At 41.6% G+C, this 26,404-nt stretch overlaps 1 protein-coding gene across 8 annotated transcripts in view; it reads left to right on the forward strand.

Moving 5' to 3' along the window:
* Positions 1–26,404, forward strand: part of BPTF (bromodomain PHD finger transcription factor) — an 83,503-nt gene that overhangs the window by 50,355 nt on the left and 6,744 nt on the right. For 3 of the 8 annotated variants that reach the window (XM_083355416.1, XM_083355417.1, XM_083355422.1), the window contains exons 19-30: positions 1,571–1,732; positions 4,096–4,247; positions 5,145–5,268; positions 5,980–6,203; positions 6,848–7,070; positions 11,019–11,920; positions 13,645–13,727; positions 15,219–15,444; positions 17,573–17,946; positions 21,567–21,740; positions 22,425–22,617; positions 23,178–23,262. In XM_083355416.1, coding sequence (XP_083211542.1) covers positions 1,571–1,732; positions 4,096–4,247; positions 5,145–5,268; positions 5,980–6,203; positions 6,848–7,070; positions 11,019–11,920; positions 13,645–13,727; positions 15,219–15,444; positions 17,573–17,946; positions 21,567–21,740; positions 22,425–22,617; positions 23,178–23,262 — 2,922 coding nt within the window. The remainder of the gene's footprint in view (positions 1–1,570; positions 1,733–4,095; positions 4,248–5,144; positions 5,269–5,979; positions 6,204–6,847; positions 7,071–11,018; positions 11,921–13,644; positions 13,728–15,218; positions 15,445–17,572; positions 17,947–21,566; positions 21,741–22,424; positions 22,618–23,177; positions 23,263–26,404) is intronic. The other 5 variants (XM_083355418.1, XM_083355420.1, XM_083355421.1 and 2 more) reach the window with 4 other exon arrangements.

The following is a 26,404-nucleotide window of genomic DNA, read 5'->3' on the forward strand; positions in this document are numbered from 1 at the left end:
TAAATGAGTGGTTGTAAGTTGAGGACTGTCTGTACACATTCTTACAGAGAAGGAGATTTTTTTTTGTAGAATTCTGAGCTCAGCAAACAACTATGAATGCTATCTCTGTAGTATCGTTGGTTCTAGTTCATGGTAGGATGCTGAGGGTGTGTGTGTTCAACCTAGTTCCTTCCATGACGTTTGGATATAAACCATGGAAACAAATCTCTGGGATAATGAAGATTTTTCCCCCCTCTTCTTTTTGCAAAAAGGGAATAACATTCTTTGCACTGGGTAACAAAGAACGTTGTGTGTGCTGATTCTTTTGTAAGCCCCACTGACTTCAGTGGCTCCTGTTACAAGACATCTCATTCTCTCCGTCCTCCACCCTGCGTTGAGGGGGAAAGTCTGTAGTGGAGATTCTGTAGGGATAGAGATAAGCTTGAGAGGCCCTGCCTTGCAGATTCCTCCTCTGTATGTGGCAGAGAACAAAAGGAGGGTAGGGACGACGTACTTGTCTCATTCCCTTGAAGTAAGGTGACAGCTTCACCTTTTGCATGCTTTACCTGCCTGCCTGCAATTTCTTACTTTTTATAAGGTAACTCAAGGTAGCAACCATAGCTAATACTCCTTCCTCCTCCTGTTTTCCCCAGAACAACCACCCTGTCAGACGGTTGGACTGAGAGAGAGTGACTGGCCCAAAGTCACCTAGCCAGCTTTCATGGCTAAGACAGGACTAGAACTCTCAGTCTCCTGGTTTCTAGGCTAGCACCTTAACCTTACACCAAACTGGCTCTCACCAGTTCAACCGCCCCGAGTCCTTCGGGAAAGGGCGGTATACAAATCCAATTAAATAAATAAATAAATAAATTTTCTCCACCTGCATAGTTGCCTGCTTTCAATTATATCTTCCTCTGTTATTGAATTCTAGAAAAATACAGAATGACCCTTCCTCCATTTGTGAAGAAAATTATTTCAGGGAAAGTTTATTTAGTTAGTACATGTGTTGGGACTTGGCACAAAATCTTAGAGCGAGGAGCTTGTTGTTTGAACGACTCCTCCCTCCCCCCCCCAAGAATTGGTATTTAAACTAATTTAAAAGTTTACTGGGTTAATTTAAATATTGTAATAAATATTGAAAATGTTTTTATGCATTACCACATCCATAAAAGTCTCGCCTTCCAACTCTTAACTGAAGGATTCTTTAGCCTTTTTTTTTAAACAAAGACTGTATTTAAAAAGCCCTAGTGCAGGGGTAGGCAACCTCGGCTCTTTTATGACTCATGGACTTCAAATCCCAGAATTCCTGAGCCAGCTTGGCTCAGCTTGGAAACCTCTCTCTTTCCCCTCAGCTTGGCTGACTGAGGAATTCTGGGAGTTGAAGTCCATGAGTCATAAAAGAGCCGAGGTTGCCTACCCCTGCCCTAGTGAATGCAGCTGCACTATATAATGATGTTGCTCTTCTTGAAATAGAAACGTCGTTGTTGTTGCTATTGATCGATTTATTGATGTGAGTTAATTGTCAAAAGAAATCCATACGTATACATTGGGATTTTTATTTATTTTTTGGCCCCAATTTCTGATTTATTAGCCACCAGCACGGCTGCTACGTCAGCAACCACCATTTCTAGCAGTGGTCAGACTTTCCAGATTGCCAGCAGTCCAGTAACCATGGCGGGCAAAGTGATTACAAAGCTGCCTCTTCCTGCAAATAGCAAAATAGTCGCTGTTAATGTGCCAGCTACTCAAGGAGGTAGGGAAATATCACAAAAAACTTTTTTTTAAAAAAAAAATGGGGGGTTTCCTAGTTAATTATCTATGACCTTTGTTTAGAGAAGGTTATTTGGGATTTGCTCATAATCTCTGTTTTAATTTCTCTGACTGGCATTGATTCACATTGGCATCTATAAATTCCTGTGGAGTTGTCTTTCACAGTCTGAAGTGAGAAGCATAGCTAGTGTTTAAAATTGTGTCAGTATACGGTTTATCCATGGTAAACATTAAAGGAAGCTAGTAGCAGACGAAAGGCCCAAGTTGTAATTTTTAATCCGATATTATTACATGTACTACTGGAGAATAATCATATTCACTCTATTTAATTTTTGTTATCTTTAAACATAAATGAAATCAAGTTTAGCTATTGTCTATTATTTTTGATTGATTGATTTATAACATTTGTTAATTTGTAATATTTATATCAAACTCTGGGTGCCTCTCTATCCCAATTAAAACAACATCAGTAATAAAACAATGTAATACACATATTTCTAATGCCATAAACATTTAAAACCTGGCATTAAAGCTGAGCTTTCGAAATGCAATCCCTCAGTTAAATCCTCTCAACCATCTCACCCTCGTCCTAGCGCTTGGGGCCAAGACCAGATCTTTAATGTTTTTTTGGAAAGCTAGGAGGATAGAGACCTGCCGAGCTTCAAGAGGAAGGCATTTTGTAGGGCAGGGGCTGCCACATCCTGATCCCATACAGCGGCAACGTTTAAGGGAAGAGACGAGGAGTGTGCCCACCCTCTCTGAACTGGTAGGATGGGTAGATGCCCGTAGGAAGAGGGATCCCGCAGATAACGGCAGAGGTTGTGGGTGCTTCATCACTGAAGGCTTTTAAGAAGAGAGTGGACAGCTACCTGTGTGGAATGGAGTAGGGTCTCCTGCTCGAGCAGAGGGTTTGGACCAGAACTCCTCCAAGGTCCCTTCCAGCTCTGTTATTTGTTACAACCTGGCCCTGAGCCATATAGAACTTTAAAGGTAATAAGCAACACCTGGAAGGAAACTGGAAGCCAGTGCAGTTTGCGCAACAGAGGTGTTAGGTGGATAAACCTAGGGGCATCCAACACTGTGCTGCCACTGGACTAGTTCCGTGATCCTCAAGGACTAGTTTTGTGATCTTCAAGAGCAGTCAGCTTCGTATAGAGGGTGTTTCAAAAATCCAAAGCAGGAAGTGACCAAGTCAGGCGTCTCAGCCCTCCCAGATAACCCAGGCATAAAACATGACTAGATGAGCTAAATCTACTTTATTGTAAGGCTATATTGACAGAATCTTCCAAGCCTTAAAAGTACAAAAGTTTCCACCTCACTTGTCTGATTGTTCCCTAGGCAACTTTTCTCCCTCATCCCCAACGTCATTCCCACAGTCCATTACATTGAGTGACCTGACCGTGAGCAAGGGCTCCCAGGCCAGGAAAGGGCACAATTAGCACAGCAGATGAATCTGTGCAAATCCCTGCTCCCGACATGGCGGCCACCTGATCCTCAAGTAGAAGCCTGGAGTCTTAAGATAGGGGTCCTCAACCCCCGGTCCGTGGCCTAGTACCGGTCCGCGGCACGCACCCTTCAGTCCACGAAAAAAAACCTCTCTCCACGGATCCGGTCCCTGGTGCCCAAAATGTTGGGGACCTCTGGTCTAAGATATACAACTCAGTCTGGGTGGGGGAGGCGATGCCACCCCATATAGTGTCAGAGATGAAATGTCATCTGGGCCTAGAGAGCCAAAAACCCAGAGTCAGTCCATCTTGCTAGGTTTGAATCAAAGCTGGTTCCTCCCCATCCAGATCCTTGCAGCCTCTGAGCACTTGACCAGTACCACCCTAACATTTCCTGTCTGGCTAGGAGTGCAGATATATATAACTGATAACACCCCACTCCACACTGATGACCTTCCCTAATGGTTTTATATAGATGTTAAAAATGAGAAATGAGAGACCCCTGGGGCATCCCACGTTGCTGGGGCCTAGGTCTCGACCTCTCCTCTCCTACAACACAGACGAACTGGCCACGGAAGCTGTAACACAGTGCCTGCCACTCCCAAGCCCCAAAGCCTGTCCAGAAGGATACCATGGTTGATGGCATAAAAAAAAACCCTCCCAAAGTGTTAAATGTTTATATTCACCGTGTTCAGCGTTATGAATGCAGGATAGACCTGTTCGGCCAAAATGTTATTTAATTCACAAGTCTAATCCTTGACATTTGCGATACAGTTTTTTTTATAAAAAAGTTGGAATCTTAAAAAGAAAAATCCACCAGAGTAGCACTTTAAAGAATATGTGTGTTGTCTTGTGACTTGGCAATGCTTTTAAATTAATGAATACGTTGCTCTCCCAATAGGCGTAGTTCAGGTGCAGCAAAAAGTGTTGGGTATCATTCCATCAACTACCGGAGCAAACCAACAAACATTTACTTCATTCCAGCCAAGAACAGCAACTGTAACTATTAGGCCAAATAATACAGGGACTGTTTGTACAACAAGTGCTTCACAAGTAAGTTTCACTCTTTCTTCTATCAGGATAATACAGGGTTTATTTGAGTCACTTGGAGATGACTTCAGTTTTTATTATTAATTAGCACTGTAACACACTGAAACCCTGTCTTTTTGATTGCTCACGGTGACTTACATGGCAAGCCTATGTTGTGTGATGAATTGGGTTCATGTATAGTTTGGGGCCCAAAGTCACCCAGTGAGCTCTCAGGATGGCATGGACTTTTGAACCAGAGAATCCCTGATTCTGCATTTTACCCAATATGCCAACTTGCTCTCAGATGTGTTAAGAATGTTGCATTTGTGAAGTATACTATTGCCAAGCACAACACCATCATTAGATTTTCTTGATATTCCAGGGCCAGTAATTGTAAATGTTCCATAGGCTAGTTAAACTGGATTGATTTTCTGTGTTAAATATGTGCATGTGTGAATCAATACATCTATAAGGCAACCTGGTGAATACTGTTCAATTGACCAGGGGCAATATTGACTAGCAGTTCTGGGCGACGTATGATTCAGATGTTACTCTGTCGAGATATCTGGAATAGTTTACTCAGATATGAAATGTCTGAGAATATGTCATTTGCATTTTTTTTAACCATAAATTGGCTGTCATTTTGGGGAGAGATGCTGCAGCTACTGCTACTGCTAACTGAAGCTATATGCAAAAAAAGTGTTAAGAGTATGAACAAAAGAACAGAGGTTGAAATAGGAAAAAAAAGTAGTTTGATTTTTTAAAAAGCTTTCTTGTGGCTCCTGTGAAGGGTATTTTATTTTCATAGCTTTGTTTTGTATCCTCGGACAACTTTTAATCTCTCTATAAGTTACTTATGACATATCTACTGTTCTTTGCAGGATTAGAAAAAGTTGAACAGTTTGTTTGTAACTTATTCAGGTAATGCCTGGGACACCTCTTCGGCCTGGAATGACGGTCATAAGAGCCCCTCTTCAGCAGTCAGCTCTAGGAAAGACCATCATCCGAACACCGGTAGTTGTACAGCAAGGTGTTCTTCCAACCAGTAGGTTATTTTTTTAAAATAATTTCCAGTATGTGCCAGTTGTGGTTCGTTTCTCCATTTTGAATTTTCTTCTGTATCTTCCCACTTATTCAAATGTGTATCGTTGAAGGATTTGTATTTAAATAATCGATAACACTTTTATAGCTTTAGATTCGATCGCTATTACCAGTGCCAAAAGTTAAATGGCTGGTTGCATTTTGTAATACATAGTTCCTTTTTCCTGTTTGAATCCAACGGGGTCAGAACTGACGCTTAGGCTTGGGCAAAGAACTCATGCTAGTGCTACAATCTTTGTTTCTTTTTGAATAGTTAACATCAATCACAAAAGATTGTTAAAAGTCTCTGCTGTTTCAAAAACATTTGCTATGCAGCATTGGAAGTTCTGTTTGAGATACACAATTCCTAAGTCCCCTTGGAGCGTCAGAATAAATTGAACATTTCTGTACATTCTGTCCTATAAACAATTGCATTCGGTATTGTTAAAAATAATTCATCAGAATATCGTTAGCTGTGTGACAATAGAAACTATTTTCAGCCCTTTGAACCAACTCTGTTTCTGTTAAACAGTGTACCCTTGATTTTTTTCTGGTTAATGGATCTTAACTATTTAAGAAGAAAAATACAGGCTTTTTTTTAATGATTGGGTGGGTTAATTTTTTAATAAGTGTTATTGGCCAAAGGGTTGAAAAATCCTGTGATATGTTAACACAGGCCAAACACAACAAGTGGTCACCCAGATCATCAGAGGTCAGCCTGTGTCAACAGCCGTGTCCAGCCCTACTACTGTTTCTACCAGCCAAAAGGTGGCGACAGCTCCGGGAATAGTACCCTCACAGCACATGCAGCCACAAGCCCCTCCACCACATCCTCCTCGGCCTCAACAGGGACAGGTGAAGCTTACCATGGCGCAGCTCACACAGCTCACACAAGGACAGGTAAGCAGTCAAGATTTGGGAGACGGGGACTCATATAATGAGCAAAAGATCACAGTAAGCCCACCAAAACGAGGTATTTTTATCAGGAAATGCCTCAGGCAGAGTGAACCCAGCATTCAGAGATATTCTACTGAATTTCAGCAGCACAGTTTCAGAATCTCCAGAAGTTGCAAAATGGGGTTTGGGGAATTGTTGTTGCCCTGCTGTTTAGAATGAACTACGTATTCAGAAAAAAAAGTCTACAGCTCTTTTCAAGTGGTAGGTTTTATTATAAAGTGAAACTACACAAGTGCTTGCAAATTTTATCCTCCTTCATCTTCTTTGGTTTCAATTCTCCGCTTTTTTGCGTGCCGTATGCATTTCTTCAGTGTATTTGGGTGCTTGAAATGCACGTTGTGAGATGTTAAAGAGATTCACATCGTGTTATCAAAGTGTCTCCTTTTGGTTTTAAATTTTGATGGGTTAACGCTACGACAATTGGTAGGAAATTTTCTTCTTTTAGAAAACATCTTCATTGTAGACAGTGCAGATTGCGATGTCCATATTAAGTCTTGTTGGGTTGCAGTTCAGAACATAAAGCAGCCTTGGCTCTTTTACTGACTTTAATAACTTTTGCTTTGTATTTTTGTCTGTCTTCCTCTTAGGGTGGCAGTCAGGGATTAACCGTAGTAATTCAGGGTCAGGGTCAAACAACTGGGCAGTTGCAGTTGATCCCACAAGGTATGACGGTAATCCCAGGTCCAGGTCAGCAATTGATGCAAGCCGCTATGCCAAACGGTACCATTCAGCGCTTTCTGTTCACGCCATTATCTACAGCAGCTACGGCAGCCAGCACCACTTCCACAACAGTTTCCACCTCGACATCAGGTATACTTTTTATGTATGATGTTCACCAAAAAAAAGGGGGAATTCAGCATTTTGATACAAGCTTTAAAATGTTCGGGGGTTTTCCCCCCAAGGTGATGATTGGGAGAAAATTGAATGACTGTTGGGCAGAAGAATAATTAGCTTTTACTGTTATTGCTATTTTTGTTTTGGGAGCACTTGGATGGACTTTGGGTTGCAATGCTAAGATTGCATGTTTCAGACATGAGTAGAAGAAGAATGGGGCGGGGCCCTGTGGAGGGGTGGGAGAAACAATTCTGCTTTCTAGTGGAAGAAGAACGGCCCTTTGTGCGTACATCTTGGCTTCATTCAGTGCATTTCCACCTAGGTTGGAGCTGGAGTCTCAGCTCATAGCAATAATAGTGTGGAGGGCCTACCCAAAAGAGTGTTATTCTCAGCAGCACAACTGAATGGCAGATATTCTGTGACAGGAAGGCTTGCAGATGAAGCAGACTGGTCTCTTGACAAACAGATGCATTGTGGAGTCGTGGTGAGAATTGGAGTGGCAGAAGCTCGATTGGGCAGAGTATCAGACTCACCTGATCCTCACAGTTGCTCTGTGTAAACTGGCAATGAGTGTGTGAGAACCCGGCCGCCCTGACTCTACCAAGAAGCAGCAGGGGGAGGTGGCTGCGATTAATGATGTCTGAAGACGGTTGATAGGTTGCTCAAGATTTTCCTGGGTCTTTAGAGGACAAAAGATAGCAATTGGGCAGGACAACTGACATAGGGCAGATATTATTATCCAAGAGGTGACAGGCATAGAGAAATATGGTGAGAAACTAAGACCAGGCTTCACATGGTGCAGGAAGAGTGCGTGGTTTTCTTCCTTTCTCCACAGCTGGTTCCAGTTGGTGTTAATAGCTATGGAAAGCTCTGGCCCAAGGCCCCTGGTGTGTGGACTGCCTTAGGATTCAGTGATCTCACCTCTCCTGTTTAGCATGACAGGAACCTCATGACTGTTGATCTGGCCACTTGTTTGTTAGATCCATGTCCCTCAGGGCTGGTTAAAGCCTCTTCCAGGGGAAAGGGGAAGGGTGGTAGTACATGGCTGAATCTATATGGTGCTAAATTCTCCTCTAGAAGCAACTGTTAGATTTAACCATCCTGGACAATTTTAATTCAGGCTGCAACTGGGGGTTGGTGTGTTGTTGTTGTTGTTTTGGTAAAGCTGTGAAGAAAAAGGTCTGACCACAGGTCCAGAAGGCTCTGGGGAAACATAATACTCTAAATGTGTTTCAGTAAAGTTTCAGGCCAGAGCATATCATAGAACAGGGCTTTTCAACTGTTGGTACATGTACCACTTGTGGTACATTAATGAGCGGCAGGTGGTACACAGCCCTGGCTAGCTAAGTGTAGTGGGGGAGGGAAATAGCCAGTGCAGGCAAGGACTTACTGTGAGAGAGTCCTCTGGAGCTGCAGAGTGGCTGGGGTGAGGCAAAGGCCCCAGGCTCACTTCTGGCTCACCCTCCCCCATGAGAAAGGGGGGGCAGAGACAGGAGAGGCTATATAAAAGGAGCCAGTTTGGGCGGGAGAGGGAGAGAGAAAAAAAAGAAGCAGCCTTGGGAGGAGGTAGAAGGAGGAGGGTGGGGGGGGAGAGGAGAGGAGAGGAGATCAAGCAGGCCAGCCATGAGCCGATCTACAACTTCTGTGGCAGCCACCTGTGCTGGCAGCAACAAGCAGGCAAGAAATGCAGCAGAGGAGGGGTTGCCCTCCACGAGGAATGAAGAAAGGCAGCATCAACTGGAGGTGAGACACGGAGGGAGGGAGATGGAGAGTGGAAGGATTCTTATGTGCTTTTGTTTACTTTGAAGTTCTGGGATTTGTGCAATGGGGGCTTTGCGTTCTTAAGGAGTGTTTGGCAATTTCTATTTGGCTGACTGCTGATGTCTCATGTTAGCTTCTATTGCTCTGCTATTGTTAGCTGTAAGTTTTGCTGCAAGGGATTTTGGAAGTATTTTTCTCCTGAATGAATTTTGCATGTAGCATTCCTTTACTTATGAATGAAGCCATTTGGGGAGGCTGCCTTAGCCTGCAGCCAATACTTAACTACCGGTACATTTTATTTTTCCTTAAGTGCCGTGCTCCCTAACTTTCCTTTCTAGCCAGTAGCTAATTCTTAAAGGGGAATGTTCCTTTTTAAGCTAGTTCACTCAGCAGCTTGTCTTTTCAGTCTCTGGAGGCTTTTCCTTGTTTGATGAATATATGGAAGAGAGAAAGTATGAGGGGGGGGGGGTTTCAAATTCTTCCTTCAGAAGGAGGTGGGCATGAGAAAGAGGGAAGGAGGGAAGGAAGTCCCGCCTTAGCACTTGGCCACCAGCAGCCCTGCCATTGACTTTGCTTGTCAAAAGGTTGCAAAAGGAGATCACATGACCCTGGGACACTGTGACCATCATAAATATGAATCAGCTGCCATGCATTCAAATATAAATCACATGACCCTGGGCATGCTGCAATGGTCATAAGTGTGAAAAATGGTCATAAGTCATTTCAGTGCAATTGCAACTTTGAACAGGGGTGGTGAGGTTTTTTTTGTCAAGTTTTTGACACTTTGCTAGGCGGTACTCGAATATTGCCATATCCTAAAAGTGGTACAATCGGTGAAAAGGTTGAAAAGCCCTGCCACAGAAGACACCATTGATCACATTTGTTGATTACCGCAGGAAAGGAGTGACGTGACTGTCCTAATTCTTTTTGATCTCACAGCAGCTTCTGATATCATTGATCATGGTGGTCTTCTCCAGGTGGGAGACAAAATATTGCAGTGTTTTTCCTTCTGTCTCCATGGTTCTAATCAGTATGGACAGCTAGGAAAGGGTCTGAAACAAAGCTCCTGATTTGCAGGGTGTCTCTGATGCTCTTGAGTTTCTTGTTTCACATTTGAATGAAACCGTTGAGCAATGCCATCCAAAGGGTTGGGTGCCATGAGTACGCTGATGATACTCAACCATGTACGATTGACGCTGTTGAGGTCATGACCCAGCATCTAGAGACTGTTCAGGTCTGGAAGGGGAGGAACAGGCTCAGACTCAATTCTGACAAGACCAAGTGGCTGTGAATATTTGGCTCTTCTGGCGCTAACGGTTTTTGGTTGTTGATTCTGAATGGGGTAGCTGGACTGAGAATCCTATTTCACGATCCCTGCTTTGCCTGATGCTGTCCTTGAAGACCACTTGCAAGCTGTAACTGATCCAGAACGCTGTGGTGCAAGCAGCTATCAGCACACTTCGTTACACCTAACTAACACCCATGCAAACTGTCTAGTAACTAGTAAGCTCCTGAATACAATTTAAGTTGTTGGTTGTCAGCTGTAAAGTCATTCATAGTCTAGGGCACGGGTGTCAAACTCGTCACGTCACGTGACGTGTTGTGACGTATCGTGACTCTTTTTGCATTGCTGGCAATGGGGTGGGCGCGGCTTTGGTATGATGAAACCGGGCCACGGGCCGGCAGTTTAACACCCCTAGTCTAGGGTTTGACTGTCTGGGAGACTGCCTGCCTCTCATCGTTTTTGCTCGCCCCATAAAATTCAACACAGTAGACATGTTTCATGTCCTCTCTAAGGTCACCTGATGAAACCTAAGAAGGATCCTTTCTCTCTCATGGTGCCTTTTTAATCTTTAGACCCTTGGCTTCTTCTGTCTCTTCTGGGGTAGACTGGCGTTGGGCGATTTGGTGTATTTGGGTTTTTGTTTATTGTTTCCACTGTGACTTTGTGTCATGTTATTTTATCTGTTTTTAGGGATTTTAATAGTACACAACCCAGAATTTCTGCTAAGTTGGGAAGTCTTTATAAAACTAAATTACAATTAAAAAAAAACACCACAAGGTTCAGGCTTCAGATCACTGGATATTGTGTAATGAATGTTTTTAGGGCAGAGGAGCTGTTCTTTGCAGCTGTGAATGTGAGGCTTGCTTTTATCTCCCCAGCTGCAGGAGAACAGAAGCAAACATCGCTTGCACAGACCCAAACACAGCCAACGCCAGCTCTTCCACCTGCTGAGCCCAAGCTTGCCCCTACTTCGTTCTCAGCTCCACCTCCAAGCAGTCCAGCTCAGACTGTGATGCCAGCACAGACCCAGAACGTGCAGGCACCAGTTCCAGTTGAACCCCACCCCTCCCCTGAAGCTCAGGTTCCACCTTCGCTTCCGTGTCCAACAGTCACCTCTGAAGCACAGCCAGCCAGAACACAGTCGACCGTAACTCCAGCTGTGGCTCAGCCCCCGCCCCAGAGCCTTCCACAAGGACTGCCTTTCGCCCCAGCGCAGAACCAAGCCCAGCCAGTTACGCATCTTCAGACTCCACCCAAAGGACAGACGATCCAGCCAACTCAGGTACAGACTGCAGTCCCACAGCAGGTTCAGATCCAACCACATCCATCCGTGCAGATCCAGACCCAGCAGTCCCAGGTCCCAACGTCGGTCCCAGCTCTGCCGCCTGCTTCGACTGTCAGCCAAGTCACGGTACCGCCTCCACGCCCTCAGCTGCAGATTCAATCCCCCCAGACCAAGGTCATTACCGTGCCGCAGCTGCAGCAGCAAGTCCAAGTGTTTTCCCAGCTCCCGTCCCATATGGTGGCCCAGATTCAGGCTCAGCAGAGCGGCCTGCCTCAGCAGATTAAGCTCCAGTTACCAATTCAGATTCAGCAGGCCAGCGCGGTGCAAACACACCAGATCCAGAATGTAGTAACTGTTCAAGCCAGTGTCCAAGAGCAACTGCAGAGGGTACAGCAGCTCAGAGACCAACAACAGAAGAAAAAACAGCAGCATATTGAAATAAAGCGGGAACACTCCCTTCAGGCTTCTAATCAGAGTGATATTATCCAAAAACAGGTAAAGTGTTTTAAAGGGACAGCAAAACTTTGTTTCTCAGTCGGCATATCGCTACATCTACCTGAATCAAAGTGAATCCTTCCCTCACCCCTGGAATTAACTTTAAAAAGTGGGAGAATTAGCTTAGATTGGCTGAGAACGTTATTAAAAAAATGAGATATTGTTGTTTGTTTAATTATCCTTTGGGATAGAAGTTATTCTAAGTTTAGCTTCATCTTTTGTTTAAGTATGATAAGGAGAAGTCATTGAGTGTTTGAGGATTAAATCCTTCGTGATCTGCCTTTTGTATTCTCTTTGTCAAAGTAAGAGATGTTCGATCTAAATCTCTTTAACGTAGCTTTCCAGAATTATTGACTAATAACAGAAAGCTACCCTCAGTCCTGAATTAAACAGCAAAATTGAGAGAAAGCTTGGATTAACCAATACTGTGCTCAGAATTCATCTGTTGTCTGTGTTTAGCCTTTAGAATTTTGGACTTTCAGATTGCAGTAAGAGTCATCTCTTGTACCTTCTTCAACTGTAGATTATTAAGTATATATTTTGTGAAAATAATCCTAGGTATGATAAGACCGTTGCCAAATATCTAAAATATTTTGAGGTATAAAATATATCACAGAAATGATCTAAAGATCATTTAATGATCATCACATAAATGATCAGAGCTGAAGAAGCTTCTTGGATGAGAAGCGAAACGTCTTCAAAGAAAAACCAGTAAGCCCAGTTGCCTCGTGAAAAAAAGTATCTTTGGGATACATGATCTAACTTTTCCTACTGCAGCAGGAAGTGCCCTTGCGTAGGTTTTTTCCCCCACCTTTGCTCCAGGAATCGGGGAACAGTCCATCAAATGTCTATGGCAGGGTTGTCCAAAGTTGGCAACTTTAAGTCTTACGGACTTCAGTTGCCAGAATTTCCCAGCCAGCATGGAATTCTGGGAATTGAAGTGCACAAGTCATAAAGTTGCTAACATTGGACACCCCTGGCCTGTCATCTTCTATGGGAGAAATTCTTCTCCTATCTTATCCCAAGTTCTAGGACATCAGTGAACTCCTTCCTGTTTTTTCTTTGGGATATTCTCGAAGCTTGAAAAAATCTATGGAAGGAAAGGGATATGACAAGAATCTAAAAAGAAACAGAAATTGTAATGATAATTATCCCAAAGGGCATGGTCAATATTTGAGTATTTTGTTGGAAAGTAGATCAAAGACATTTCGGAGCAAAGTAAATACTGAGAGACATCTGAAACTTTAGACGTGGTGGCGGACTAGGTCCTAGGACATATATATCTCCTTAATTCCTAATGCTAGATTGATTTTTCCCCCACTATTTAAGGGAGTGTTCCCTATAAAATTTTATTTCTTTCTCAGTTCTGTCTGTTTAGATTCCTTTCCTTGATAGCTTTCTTTTTAAAACAAATAAATAAATCACCTCCCAAGTGAGGAGTATTATACTCCCAGCTCTGGTCCTCCTTTCCCTATGTTTTTTCTGCAGCTGGTATTTCTGCCTCTCCTGTTTCTTCCTTCTTTTGGGAACTCTTCAGGTTTCCTTCAAAGGAAGGCAAGTGAAGACCTTTTTGTCCAAATTGCAGTGGCAGTTAAGGTGGCGATTAAGGGCCACCTTCAGTTTAATTTCTTGGGTGCTTAGATTTTGAGTTACTTGTAGGTTTTAAGAGTTATTTCTTGCGCTCCAAAGTTTTCATATATTGGATTTTTCCCCCTGTCTTCAAGGTGGTAATGAAACACAATGCTGTGATAGAGCACTTAAAACAGAAAAAGACATTAACTCCTGCTGAGCGTGAAGAGAATCAACGGTAAGGCAAATTGTAATTAACCAGGTATTAATTGTATAGGTCTTCCAGCTTTTCCTGCTGCACCGCAGTATGTGATAGTGCAGCACCAATTAGAATAATTTCCACAATAAGTGGAATCCTGAGTTGTCATACACTGAGTGGAAATGGAAGGGACTCTTCTGATCCAGCACAAAGTTTTCCCAAAGAAGAACAATGTGGTTTATTATTTGCATCTATTTTCCCCTCCAGCCCGCTCAATCAATCACTCTCGCTCAATACCCTTCATATTGCAGACATTCCTCCCTATTATTTGGAGACCTTTTCAGAGTGCGAGTTACTGCAGTAGGGAATAGTAACATTTCCTCCTCATTCTTTTCCATTAAATGTGTCGTATGGTTTCAGAGTTCTAAGCCTACACTTTAAAGAGAGATGAAAAGGAGAAATGTTTCTCTGTGTCTCCCAATGTCAGCATTCAGGGCAGATGTGTTGCTCAAAATTAAGCAAGAGTGAGTTCCACTTATTACCTGTCGTGACTCCCAACTATAAGAACGCACAGGTATAGACACACATAAGATGTAAAAAGTGACGGAGGAGTTACCACGTTTAGGCTATCTAGATAGGTGTGCAGGTCATCACTGAGACCCACCTTGGCAGCTCTGCAAATGAACTAAGTCATATCTTAGGCTCCTTCCTTTTGGAGACTCCTGGTCACCAAGGTTTATAGGGCAGACTAAGGACTCACAGCTCCTCAATGCTAAGCATCGCTCTTCTGGTGGAGCTGCCTACAGCAACTTTCCGTATTTTCACCTGGGATGGGGTAATCTTGTCTATCTGCAGACTTCCATGATCCATCCATGTGATGGGCAGAGAAGCTTCGTAACTGCTGCTTCCTGAAAAATAGCTAGGTCTTCTGGAATGATATCTGTAGAAAGATTGAAGACCATATCCCAAGGGAGAAGCTTGTCCTTTCCAACTCTAGCTGCTTTTGTACTATATTTCCCAGGATGCCATTGACACCAGAAGAGGTTTATTACAAAATGGGTGGTTGTTGCAGGCTTATTAGGTTTATTTTGCTCCAATCCATGGCTTCTTTGTGATACAGGTAACTACTGATAAATAAGGGTACTGCATACGTCTGATGTATCCTTTTCCCATTCTCTGCTTCTTCAAACAAAATGTAATTGGTTTTCAAGAACTAGATCAAACTTGCTAGTTGATGCTTCTGACTTGGTTGTCCACATAGTCTGTAATAAAATTTGTGTTTTCAGGCACATTGGCTTGATCCAACAATAAAAATATTTCTTTACCTTCTTAATATTGTAAATGTACAGATCAGCATGTAATCATGTGCTGCAGGGAAGCTCAGAAGCAATACCTTTTAGTAAAAAGACTATTATTCCCAGTTGAGAGTTATGCAGAATTGGGAATAATTATTATGGTGTATAAAATGTAGTTGACAGTCTTTCCCCCCCTATTATTTGTTTAATTGCACCCTTTGTATTTCTTCCCCAGAATGATAGTGTGCAACCAAGTTATGAAATATATTCTGGATAAAATAGATAAAGAAGAAAAGCAGGCAGCTAAGAAACGAAAACGGGAAGAGAGTGTGGAACAAAAGCGCAGTAAACAGAATGCTTCAAAACTCTCTGCTCTACTCTTCAAACATAAGGAACAACTGAAAGCTGAAATACTGAAGAAAAGAGCACTTTTGGACAAAGATCTGCAAATTGAAGTGCAGGTAAAATTGTCATTCTTAATCATGCTTGGAGACTTGACACTATACTTCAATTTATTGTTTTGCAGCCACAGGCAAAAAGTACAGAGTTCTCTTCAGCTTGTGACCCATTTCTACCAAACTGCATATTCAGACTTAGGCCCTCCCAATCCCATATGGCTTAAGTGTAGTTTACTATATTTTCCTGGGCTTCATTTCAGGATGACTGATGAGACAGATGGATCATCTAATTCTGATGGTTATTGGTCACCTTTTAAGTCATTTTATTTTAGGTTGCTAATTGGTTGTTAATATTAAACTATACAATGCTTTCTGTTCAAATGGGGGTGTGTGTGTGCTTCAGAATGCATAGTTTTTGTGGTGTGACCCCAGGGAACTGTGGGAGGGGCCATGATGCTCTACAAGAACAGGTATGTGTGCCAAGTTGCCAACCCAAAGAGCAGGAGTCAGGCAAGCATTGTGTGTATGCCTGCATTTGGACTTACCAGCATGGACAGAGAGTAGGAGATAAAGGATATGGTTTGTGTGTTTGCACCCTGTGTAACTAGAACAGAGAGTGAGAGGTGAGATACAGTTGTCAGGCAATCCAGTGTTGGGCAGGAGGGAACTATTAATAGTGTGTGCAAATCAGCATGCCAAGTTCTTTCTTTCAAAGGCAAGGGTGGAACATGGAGTGCAAGAAGCAGTATTCTTTCTAACAATATCAGAATCAAAATTGTCATCAGTTATTTGCTAGTCTATGTTGTAAAAATAATACAATATTAAAATCCCATCAAACAGTTGTGAGAAGCAGTAGAGACAGCAAGTGTGTCCATTTAATGCGGTAAATATTGATAAATATAAAAATAGTCTTTGTGGCTGTTCTCTATCATTTTTAAAAGTGGGAAGGGGAAAAAATTTAAGAAACGCTGGGGTAGAGTACAGGGTGAGAACAGATGTTGCTTTCAGCAACTGGGGGATTAATGTATTAGCAACAGTGTTGATATCCTATAAGGTTATTTTCTTCCTTTTTAATAGTTACTGAATGGCAGTGGCACAAATGCTCAGATTTTGAAGAATATCTTTTCAAAGCCTCTTTCGTCTTGTAGTTCAGAGGTCTCCAACCTTTCTGGGCTCATGGCCCAGAGGGAAAGAAAGCAGCTTCCAAACTGGTGCGCGTGCATGCAAATGGGCCCGTGCACACCCGCTCGGTGCAAGCGGCCCCATTTACGCATGCGAAAATGGGCCGTGCACACCCGCCTGACGCTAGCAGCCCCATTCACGCATGCGCAAATGGGCCGCGCACAAACACCCAGCGCTAGCTGCCTCCTTTGCTCCCGCACACATGCGCAAATGGGACCGTGGGTGCACGTGTGGGCGCACCAGCCAGCCATTCCTGCGGCCCACTGGCCAAGAGGTTGGGGACTCCTGTTGTAGTTGGAATCTTTTTTTATTTTAATTCCATTTATATCCCGTCCTTCTCCGAAGACTCAAGGCGGCTTACAAGCTTAGCAGTAGCCTTCATTCTATGTATATGCCTGCTTATTAGGGCTTTCACACACACCCCCAAGCGGCATTATTACAAAGTCAGCTTAATTGCCCCCAACAATCTGGGTCCTCATTTTACCTACCTCGGAAGGATGGAAGGCTGAGTCAACCTTGAGCCTGGTGGGATGCGAACCTGCACTAATTGCAGGCAGCTGATGTTACTTAAGGAGGCATTAGCCCACTGCTCCACCAAGGCTCTTTTTTGTTCTTATTAGGTGCAGAAGCCAAAGCTGGATTCAAATGAAATTATCTACTTGAATTTGGCATGCAATATTAATAAATTTGCCTCCAATATTTTTTGAATGGCATAAGTAATTATTGTGTACATGATTAAGCCAGAATCATGAATCACGATTAAGCCAGAATCATATAGATGTTTTTGATAGCTTGTTCTCCTGTAGTGAGCACAGTGCCAAGGTCTTCTGGATGGGAGAAATTTTGAGAAGCTCATAGCAAGAAAGCTTATGTGTTTTGCAGGTGACTAGTGCTAATCCTACACAAACACTTGCTTTTTTTCTCTAAAAGTTTGATAGCGTAACTCAACCTTTGATTCTGTAAGATACGCATCTATGCGGGTTACTTTTGTGTTTCTGTTTTTCTTTAGGAAGAACTAAAGAAGGATCTAACTAAAATTAAGAGAGAAAAAGAAAAGGCCCAGGCTGCAGCAGCTGCTGCAGCAACTGCTGCAGCACTGTCACCCCCACCACCTCCACCGCCGCTTCCTCCACCTCCACCGCCTCCACCACCACCACCACCGCCACCACCTCCTCCTCTACCACCTCCCGCTTCCAGTTCCAGTGTCCCCTCGACCACCTCAAGCACATCCTATATTTCATCCCACAAAAGAAAGCGAGAGGAAGAGAAGGAGTCTGCCTCTTCAAAATCCAAGAAAAAGAAAATGATTTCTACTACCTCAAAGGAAACCAAGAAGGATACAAAGCTTTACTGTATCTGCAAGACGCCTTACGACGAATCCAAGTGAGTAAGGAAACTTACGTGCTTGAAGCATGTTTAGTTTAGCTTTAGCCTTTAGTTAGTAGCTGGGCTGGAGGGATAGAAATGGGAGTGAAACGTTAAATGCCATTTTATTGGGTAACTCGTCGAGAAAGGACTAAAAATATTAGCTCTCGGTTGTACTTTTTTTTCTTCGAAGCAGGCTTTTGTGATTCATATCTTACTTGCATGTTTCCATTGTGTGATTTTGTCTCACATTGCATATTCTTTACTTTGTCCCAGTCCTCTTTGCCCCTTGTTCAGAAGCAATGGATTACAGATTAGTTTTCTTGGGCAGGCTCCAAATAATTTCTAAATATATTTTTGGGCTATATTGTTACTGTTTGGCAGGGAGGGGACTTTTTAAATGCCAGGTTACACATTTTATATTCTGAATATGCCCAGATAGGAGATAGATTATAGAGTAATTGGAGGATGAATGTGTTACAGTAGAATTTCCTTAGAGTCCCAAGTGCTGTCTTCCTAGATTAATCTTTATTTTATTATATTTTATTTTATTTTAGGGGAAATGGAAAATATTCTTTAATAATAAAAATGAAAAATACATTTATGTAATCATTAACAGGTCAGAAATAAGCTTTTGATCTGGATATCACTGGATATCTGGATAGTTAAAAAAAGGCAAGTAATATTTGAGAAATGCAGCTAGAGACCTAACTGTTCCACTCACAGAACTGATTTGAGTAAAACATTGGCAGCTTAAGCATAATGGTGTAGAGAAGTTTTTTTTATGAACATGTCCTGCATTTCTTGTTGTTTATCTAGAGTTCTTTGTCAAATCAGTACTGGAACTTTAAAATTTTAAACTTACATGGTTAAGTGCAATATTTATAGGAGGCCTGGGTCTCAAGTCCGTCTATTGTATAAAATTAGCATTTTCTGAGAGAATATGAATAAACATATAAAAATACTTCTCTTTCAAAAAAAAATCTGTGGCACATAGTTTACCATAGTTGTTTCTTGAATTATAGTATCTAAAGGAAATAAATTATAAATTATTTTTCTTGGAAGTTAAGCCCTAATAGTATTAATGTGTGTGTGTGCGTGCATGTGTGTTGATTACAGTAATTTTAAATAAATATATATAAAATTTACCGTAATCAATAATACAGAAAGATGATTATATTTTTTCCATGCTGAGCCTATTGTGATTATTGGAAGATCAGATAATTTATGGCTTAAAAATAGTTCAGATTCAATCAGACCATTGCTTTTCTTCTGTTGAACTATGCTCATCATAGATGAAAGGGATGGAAGCAGATCATTCAGACTGCCTTCTCTACATATTTTTATGCTGCATTGTCTCTCCTCTTAAAATCCTGGGTAAAGATAATCTAAAAGTAAATCTCGTTGACTTTTAAGCCTAGGAGAAGGGTCTTGATTATGGAGCCCCCAGGTGTTAATAGAAATAAAGCAGAACTGTACTCCCACAGCGTGGCTTTCCCACACAGTGTTCCTGTGTAGGAGGGGATCCTGCAGAAGGCCAGGAAGGAGTTTAGAGGGACAGTGCTATCAGCTGGATTTACTCAGGGTAGTTTGGGTCCCAGCCATAATATGCTACATGTTTCTTTGGCATACCTGTATCAAAGGCTGTTTGCTTAGATCACAGGTCTGCATCCCGCGGCTCCGGAGCCGCATGTGGCTCTTTCAGCCTCTCCTGCGGCTCCCAGTCTTCTGCCATGTGCAGTCCAAAAAAAAAAAAAAAGTGGGACTAAAAAAGTTCAACCAATCAATTCAAATATGTAGGGTAGGTGCATATCTTGCCTTGGCTCCACTCTTCAAACCCTGTTCTGCGCATGCGCGCATGTACGCGCATGGGCACACATTTTTTGCGGCTCCCAGTTTTTCCTTTTGTGAGGGAACCGGTTCCGAGTGGCTCTTTCAATGTTTCAGGTTGCTGACCCCTGGCTTAGATAAATAATCATTAGAACTGCAGTGGAAGATAAGCAGAAGAAAAGAAATGGTTGGGGTAATTTTTGGAGCGTTTTGTAAGAAAAAGTTCTTTTAGTTTTGAGCAGAAGCCATAGTAAATACGTTTGCTGGCATATTGCAGGAAGGTTTTCTTTTCCTCAGGAGTGGAAATCAGGCTGATAGGCCCACAGAGCACTACCGTATGTAGCAGCATGCTGCTTAAATAGCAGGAAAACATAGTGTAGTGTGCAAAGGGACATTATGCAATAGGGGTGGTGCTAACTTTGAGATCAAAGCTGTCAGATATAATACTGAGGGAAATATAGGCAGTCCTCGACTTTCAAGTGGACACTTAGCAACTTTTCAAAGTTATGACAGATAAAAATAACATTCTTATGACCAGATTCAAAGTTCTGGTGCCGGGGGGTGGGGCTGTCCCACAGTCATGTCACATTTTGGACGCCTGGCAATGGGCCTGCGTTTTTATGGCCTTTTCAGCTTGCTATGGTCCTGTGATCACAATTTATTATGCTTTTTTGCTTGAATTTACTGCGGGTTTCTGACAAAAAAACACATCACTTAATGACTGTGGTATTTGCTTTATGACTGCCACACACAAAAATCATAAAATCTGGCCCACTTACATGGTTCTGGACTCAATTACATTTGTAAGTTGAGGACTCCCTGTGTAGAGGTACACATATTAAATTGGTATGAGGGAACATTGTTCCTTTTTCTGTACTGTTCCCTCCCTCAGGAGTTTTGAGGCCAACAGTATATGTAAACAAGCAAATATGGTAGGCAGCACCAGCATCAGACTCGAACCATTGAAAGAAGAAAAGAAGGGAGTGAGGAAGGGTCAATAAACAAAGGGAAGGGTCCCTTTAGAGTTAGAGCTCATTTAACATGACATAAAACCATTTCACCTCTGTTCCAAGCCAGAGGTTCTTATAGACAGTGGCCTTTTCTCTTATTTTGTTATAATATTTTGAACTTGAATATTGTCAGGTGGAGGTTTGTAAGTACACAAGGATGAGGTTGCCTAGTTGTATGGTTTTTGACCTGACACAAAAGTTTTCTAAAAATATATATATTTTTGAATAAATGGCCTGCCCTAATTTTCTTTTTTAATTTGAGAGAAATTTCAGGCAGTTTCGTAGAAAACATACATCCACGTGTCCCATTTTCCTTCATGTCATGTTATACCAATATGTGTTTTACATATGGCTGGTATGCATGCTGCTTTTTTTTAAGTATACCTGTAACTTCTAGTTGTATCTGCACTTTGCTTCTTCTTTTTTTTTTTACATTGAACTATGTTTTCAAAATTTAAGAATGACCAATATGCTTCACGTTTTTTAGCAAGAGTTTTGAAAATATAGATCTTTTTCTTGGGTCGTGTCTTTCTGCATTCATAGTTGAGACATTCACATATTTCAGATTTCAGTACTTTTTGTTGTTGTTGTCGTCGTCGTTGTTGTTGTTGTTTTGCAAAAATATGAAGAACTTCTATTAAAGTAGGGTCTGGCAAGTTTTTATTCTATGTTAGGTTGGGAAGAGTAGATTAATATGGTTAGAGAAATTTAATTCAGAAAAAGACGAGTCAGTTTAAGCAAGTGCCTTGCCATTTGAAATGACAATTACATTGTCATTTTCATTGTAAATACTTTTAGGTTCTATATTGGCTGTGATCTTTGTACTAACTGGTATCATGGAGAATGTGTTGGCATCACAGAAAAGGAGGCTAAGAAAATGGATGTGTACATCTGTAATGAGTGTAAACGGGCACAAGAGGGCAGCAGTGAGGAATTGTACTGTATCTGCAGAACACCTTATGATGAGTCACAGTGAGTTCTGACAAGAACCTCTTATTTAATATTTAGGTAGAAAACTGCTCTGAGTTTGGTAATGTGTTTCTTCAACAAAAAAGAAATATTGTTCAACATCTGTTATATCTAGTGACATGATTTTAAACATTTCTAAAATGACAGTAAATTATATTATGTGACACTTGGGGGAAAGGGAGGTTTCTAGTATTGTCAGTAAAACATATTCTTCAAAGCAGACTATTTTTTATTGATTTATTGAGGAAGTTTCCAACAAATGCCTTACTTGCTAGGAATTTGTAATTTTATTGCAACTCATATTAATTTTAGTTCAGGCTGAAGTTATAATTTCGAAATCGGTATATAAGTGCTATTAGTGCCCCATTCACACTATGTTGTAGGATTCTGAATGTGAATTTTCTACCAGTGTATATGGTACCTTTTACAAAAAGTTGATCCAAAGGAAAGGAGAATCTTTGTTAATCTTGATGGTAAATCACAGTTCATGACCTTTGTTCCTTTCAGCGCTAAGAAGTTTCAGTTGCTTAAGATTAAGCATGGTTGATAAAGCTGTGCTTCCAATTGGATTTCAAAAATTTAAGTGTGAATATGAGGCAAAAATCCTCATCTTTTTAGATTTGTTAACCAAGGAAAAGTCATAATGTGGAATTAAAGATGTTAACCATTTTCTTTGGGATCTTGCAGATTTTACATTGGCTGTGACAGATGTCAGAATTGGTATCATGGGCGCTGCGTCGGTATTTTACAAAGTGAGGCAGATCTCATTGATGAGTATGTCTGCCCACAGTGTCAGTCAACTGAAGATGCCATGACAGTTCTCAGTCCTTTGACTGACAAAGATTATGAAGGGCTAAAGAGAGTGCTACGTTCATTACAGGTAAGACTGCAACTTACGTTAAAGAATACTCTAAGCCAGGGATGGGCAACTATGGCCCCTTGATGACCTATGGATTTCAACTCCCAGAATTCCTGAGCCAGCCATGCTTGGCTCAGGGATTCTGAAAGTTGAAGTCCAAAGTTCATTAAGAGGCCACAGTTGCCCACCCCTGCTCCAAGCCCTCAGTTTCACAGGAACAGGTGTCCCATTAGATTCAAAGTCCATTAAATGCAAATGGAATTTTATCCATTGCATCTGAGGTCCACTGAATTGTGGTCTAGTACATCAAGGGATTCACTACGTTACAAAAAAGCATTACAATACATCTTTGGGAAGGCGGGGTTGACTTAGTTCAGCCAAGCATTGAGGTGAAAACTGCTGAGCAGACCTGTATAAACTGAACTGAACCTGAAATCAACAGCTCTGTCTCTTTGCATGGAGCAGTAGGACGGATTTCTACAAGTGATTCCCTCCCTGTTTTTCCCAGTGTACTGCAGCAATAGTGTTGATGTGAAAGCAGGCTTCTCATATTAATGAATGATATATCTTTTTCCTAACAGGCTCACAAGATGGCTTGGCCATTCTTAGAACCAGTAGATCCTAACGATGCTCCTGATTATTATGGTGTTATCAAAGAACCTATGGGTGAGTGAATTCCAGGGCATCCTGTTTAGTATGCGATGTTCATATGCTTCATTTTTTCATAGGTTAGTTGGCCATGGTATGTTTAACCTATAGTGGATTAAATACAAAAGATTCAGTTGAACGCTTAGAACAGACGTGTCAAACTCGCAACGTCACATGAAGTTGCGCAACGTATCAGGACAGTTTTGCCATTGCCGGCAGTGGAGTGGCCGTGGCTTCCAGATGACGCGTCTGGCCCACGAGCCGGCAGTTTGACACCCCCGGCTTACAAGTTTACTAGAATTTAGGAATAAACATGCATTTGATTGAAGCTATAATAATTTCCTTATGATTAGGGCAGGATATTATTTGCACATTTTTTATTTCTGTGGTCCTGGTTGCAAGCTGCCACATCACCATATAATGTAGATATTGCTAAGCTTGTAAGCCGCCCTGAGTCTTCGGAGAAGGGGGGGATATAAATGGAATTAAAATAATAAATAAATAAATAAATAAAAACAAAAATGTGCACAAAATATACAATCATGATACTTACACAATAAGCACAAAAGAACCAGGAAGTTTAATAAACATGCCTGCAAAAATACTCCTTAATTTTTGAGTGACACGCATGGCTGGAACATTTGATAGCTGTTCTCCATACATTGCAGTAATTGATTCTTGTGATATTGCTAAATGAGAATGCCCAGAAAATGTTCACAAGGGAAGGTGCATTCAGTTTTGTTGCTATTTAAGAGACACCAAACTTCACCAAAGTTTGGGTTTCCTGAATACATCTGCTGTTGGTTAATTTCAGTGGGATTCTTTTAACATTTTTGAATTTTTTAAAATTTTATTCTGTAAATGCCGTGTTGCATGTCTAGTGTCTGTAGCCTTTGCTTGAGGGGGGAGTGAGTAGCCTGCGGGCTGCACAGAGGTCACCACAAATGCCTCTGAATCTTGGTCTGCTCCCTCCTGTCTTTATAGCTGCAGCTTTTGGCAGGCCCAAAGGTGCTTTTTCAAAAGACAACTGGACTTTGTTTGGTTTTTTTCCGCTTGAAGATGTTTCACTTCTCATCCAAGAAGCTTTCTCAGTTCTAACTTCTTCAGTTCGGTCAGAAGAAGAAGCTGCTTGGATGAGAAACGAAACGTCTTCATGGGTAAAAACAAAGTCCAGCTGCCTTTTGGAAAAAAAACACACCTTTGAGACCATCCTGACCTGGATGACTGAGAATCTCCATGCAGCTTTTAGTCGTTTTTTTAAAGGTCCTCTTCCAGTTTTGGTGGGCAGGCCTTGCAGGAAAGGGCCAGCAGTTTCAGTGGGGAAATCAGGAAAGTGGACAGACAATTACCTTAAGTCATCTCAGCTATAGGGAGCTGGAGGAGTGCACCACACTTGTAAGTGCATAAGGGCAGATTAAGTTGTCAATCCATCCTTGGCAGCGAAAAATATTTCCTCTCTCAGCCTGAAATGTAAGAGAGAACCACCACATCACCAGAGAAAGCATCCCATCTTTTTGGTGCCTCATTAAAAACTGAAGGAAAAGCAAGGAGCAAGATTTGCGGTAACTGCTGCAGAAACTGGCAGTTCAAGTGAAGCAAAATAAGCAAAAAAAAAAAAAACCTAGGCACTGAAAAGAAACCTGTTGAGTCAGAATTTTCAGTCAGAGCCTTGGTGGAGCAGTGGGCTAATGCCTCCTTAAGTAACACCAGCTGCCTGCAATTAGTGCAGGTTCGCATCCCACCAGGCTCAAGGTTGACTCAGCCTTCCATCCTTCCGAGGTAGGTAAAATGAGGACCCAGATTGTTGGGGGCAATTAAGCTGACTTTGTAATAATGCCGCTTGGGGGTGTGTGTGAAAGCCCTAATAAGCAGGCATATACATAGAATGAAGGCTACTGCTAAGCTTGTAAGCCTCCCTGAGTCTTCGGAGAAGGGCGGGATATAAATGGAATTAAAATAAAATAAAAAATAAATTATTAATCAATTTTCATTTGTATTTCCCAAGTTTCCTTCCAAATTCAGAATGACATTTCATACTATAAAAACAGATGTCAGTCCTACTTCTCCCTCTGAAATGGATTGCCATGTCTTCCTGAGGCACTGCTCATAATGTGCTTCTGTCCTCCAATAGCAATAGCACTTAAAACTTATATACTGCTTCACAGTGCTTTACAGCCCTCTCTAAGCGGTTTACAGAGTCAGCCTATGGCTCCCAACAATCTGGGTCCTCATTTTATTGACCACAGGAGGATGGAAGGCTGAGCCAGTCAGGATCGACCTCCTGGCAATTGGCAGAATCGGCATGCAGTACTGCATTCTAACCACTGCGCCACCAGGGTTGTTTTCTTTTTACAGTATTTTGGGGGTGATCAGCCTTGTGCCAAAGTACCCAGTGGGATTTCTAAAAATAAAAATCTCCAAATGGCAAATTCTGGTAACATTTCAAATTTGGGATAAGCGAGATTTGAGAATTAATGTATTAGATTTTGGTTTCCTTGGTGAGATCATATGAGATCTCAGGAGAAATCATTTTTTATCATATTTTTTTTTTTGCTGAATAGTTATGTCCAGCACTGTTGCCATTTTTCTGTTTTCTGTTCCTATATCTTTCTGGACAGATTCTGGCTTATATTATTTGTTCCATTAGTATGGCACTCTTATTTTTAGTTTTATTCACCATTGGGCATTATTCTTCTCCCTTTTTTCCTTGTTGACAAAAGTCTTTCCTAATTTTTAATTGTGCTGATGGATATTTTCTATTTCTGTATTTTTTTTCTGGTATTCATAGCATCACAACTAGATCTGCTCCAACAATTGATCAGTGGAAATGCACATATTTATTCTAAGGAGTTTTATTCTAGGATATTTCTTGTAGGATGGGTGACAGGCTAAATGAACAATAAAGCAATATTTTATAAAATGAAAGGTTGATATTTTTTGGATTCTATATTGCCGTTGGGGATCTAGAATTCTTGTTTCCAACTGTCTAGAAATGAACCTTCCAGATTCTCAATGAAGCCAAAGATGAGAATTCCCATTTTTGTCTCTATTTTAAGTTGTGGTGAGAAGAGTATTGTCCCCAGTTACAGCCAAAATAAAAACTTGTATTTCTCCATTGTTTCCCAGAAGCAGTTTCAACTCTGGGTATCAACAGTGTAAA

The sequence above is a fragment of the Vipera ursinii genome (assembly GCF_947247035.1).
Source record: "Vipera ursinii genome assembly, chromosome: 2".
In the NCBI taxonomy this organism is placed as follows: Eukaryota; Metazoa; Chordata; class Lepidosauria; order Squamata; family Viperidae; genus Vipera; species Vipera ursinii.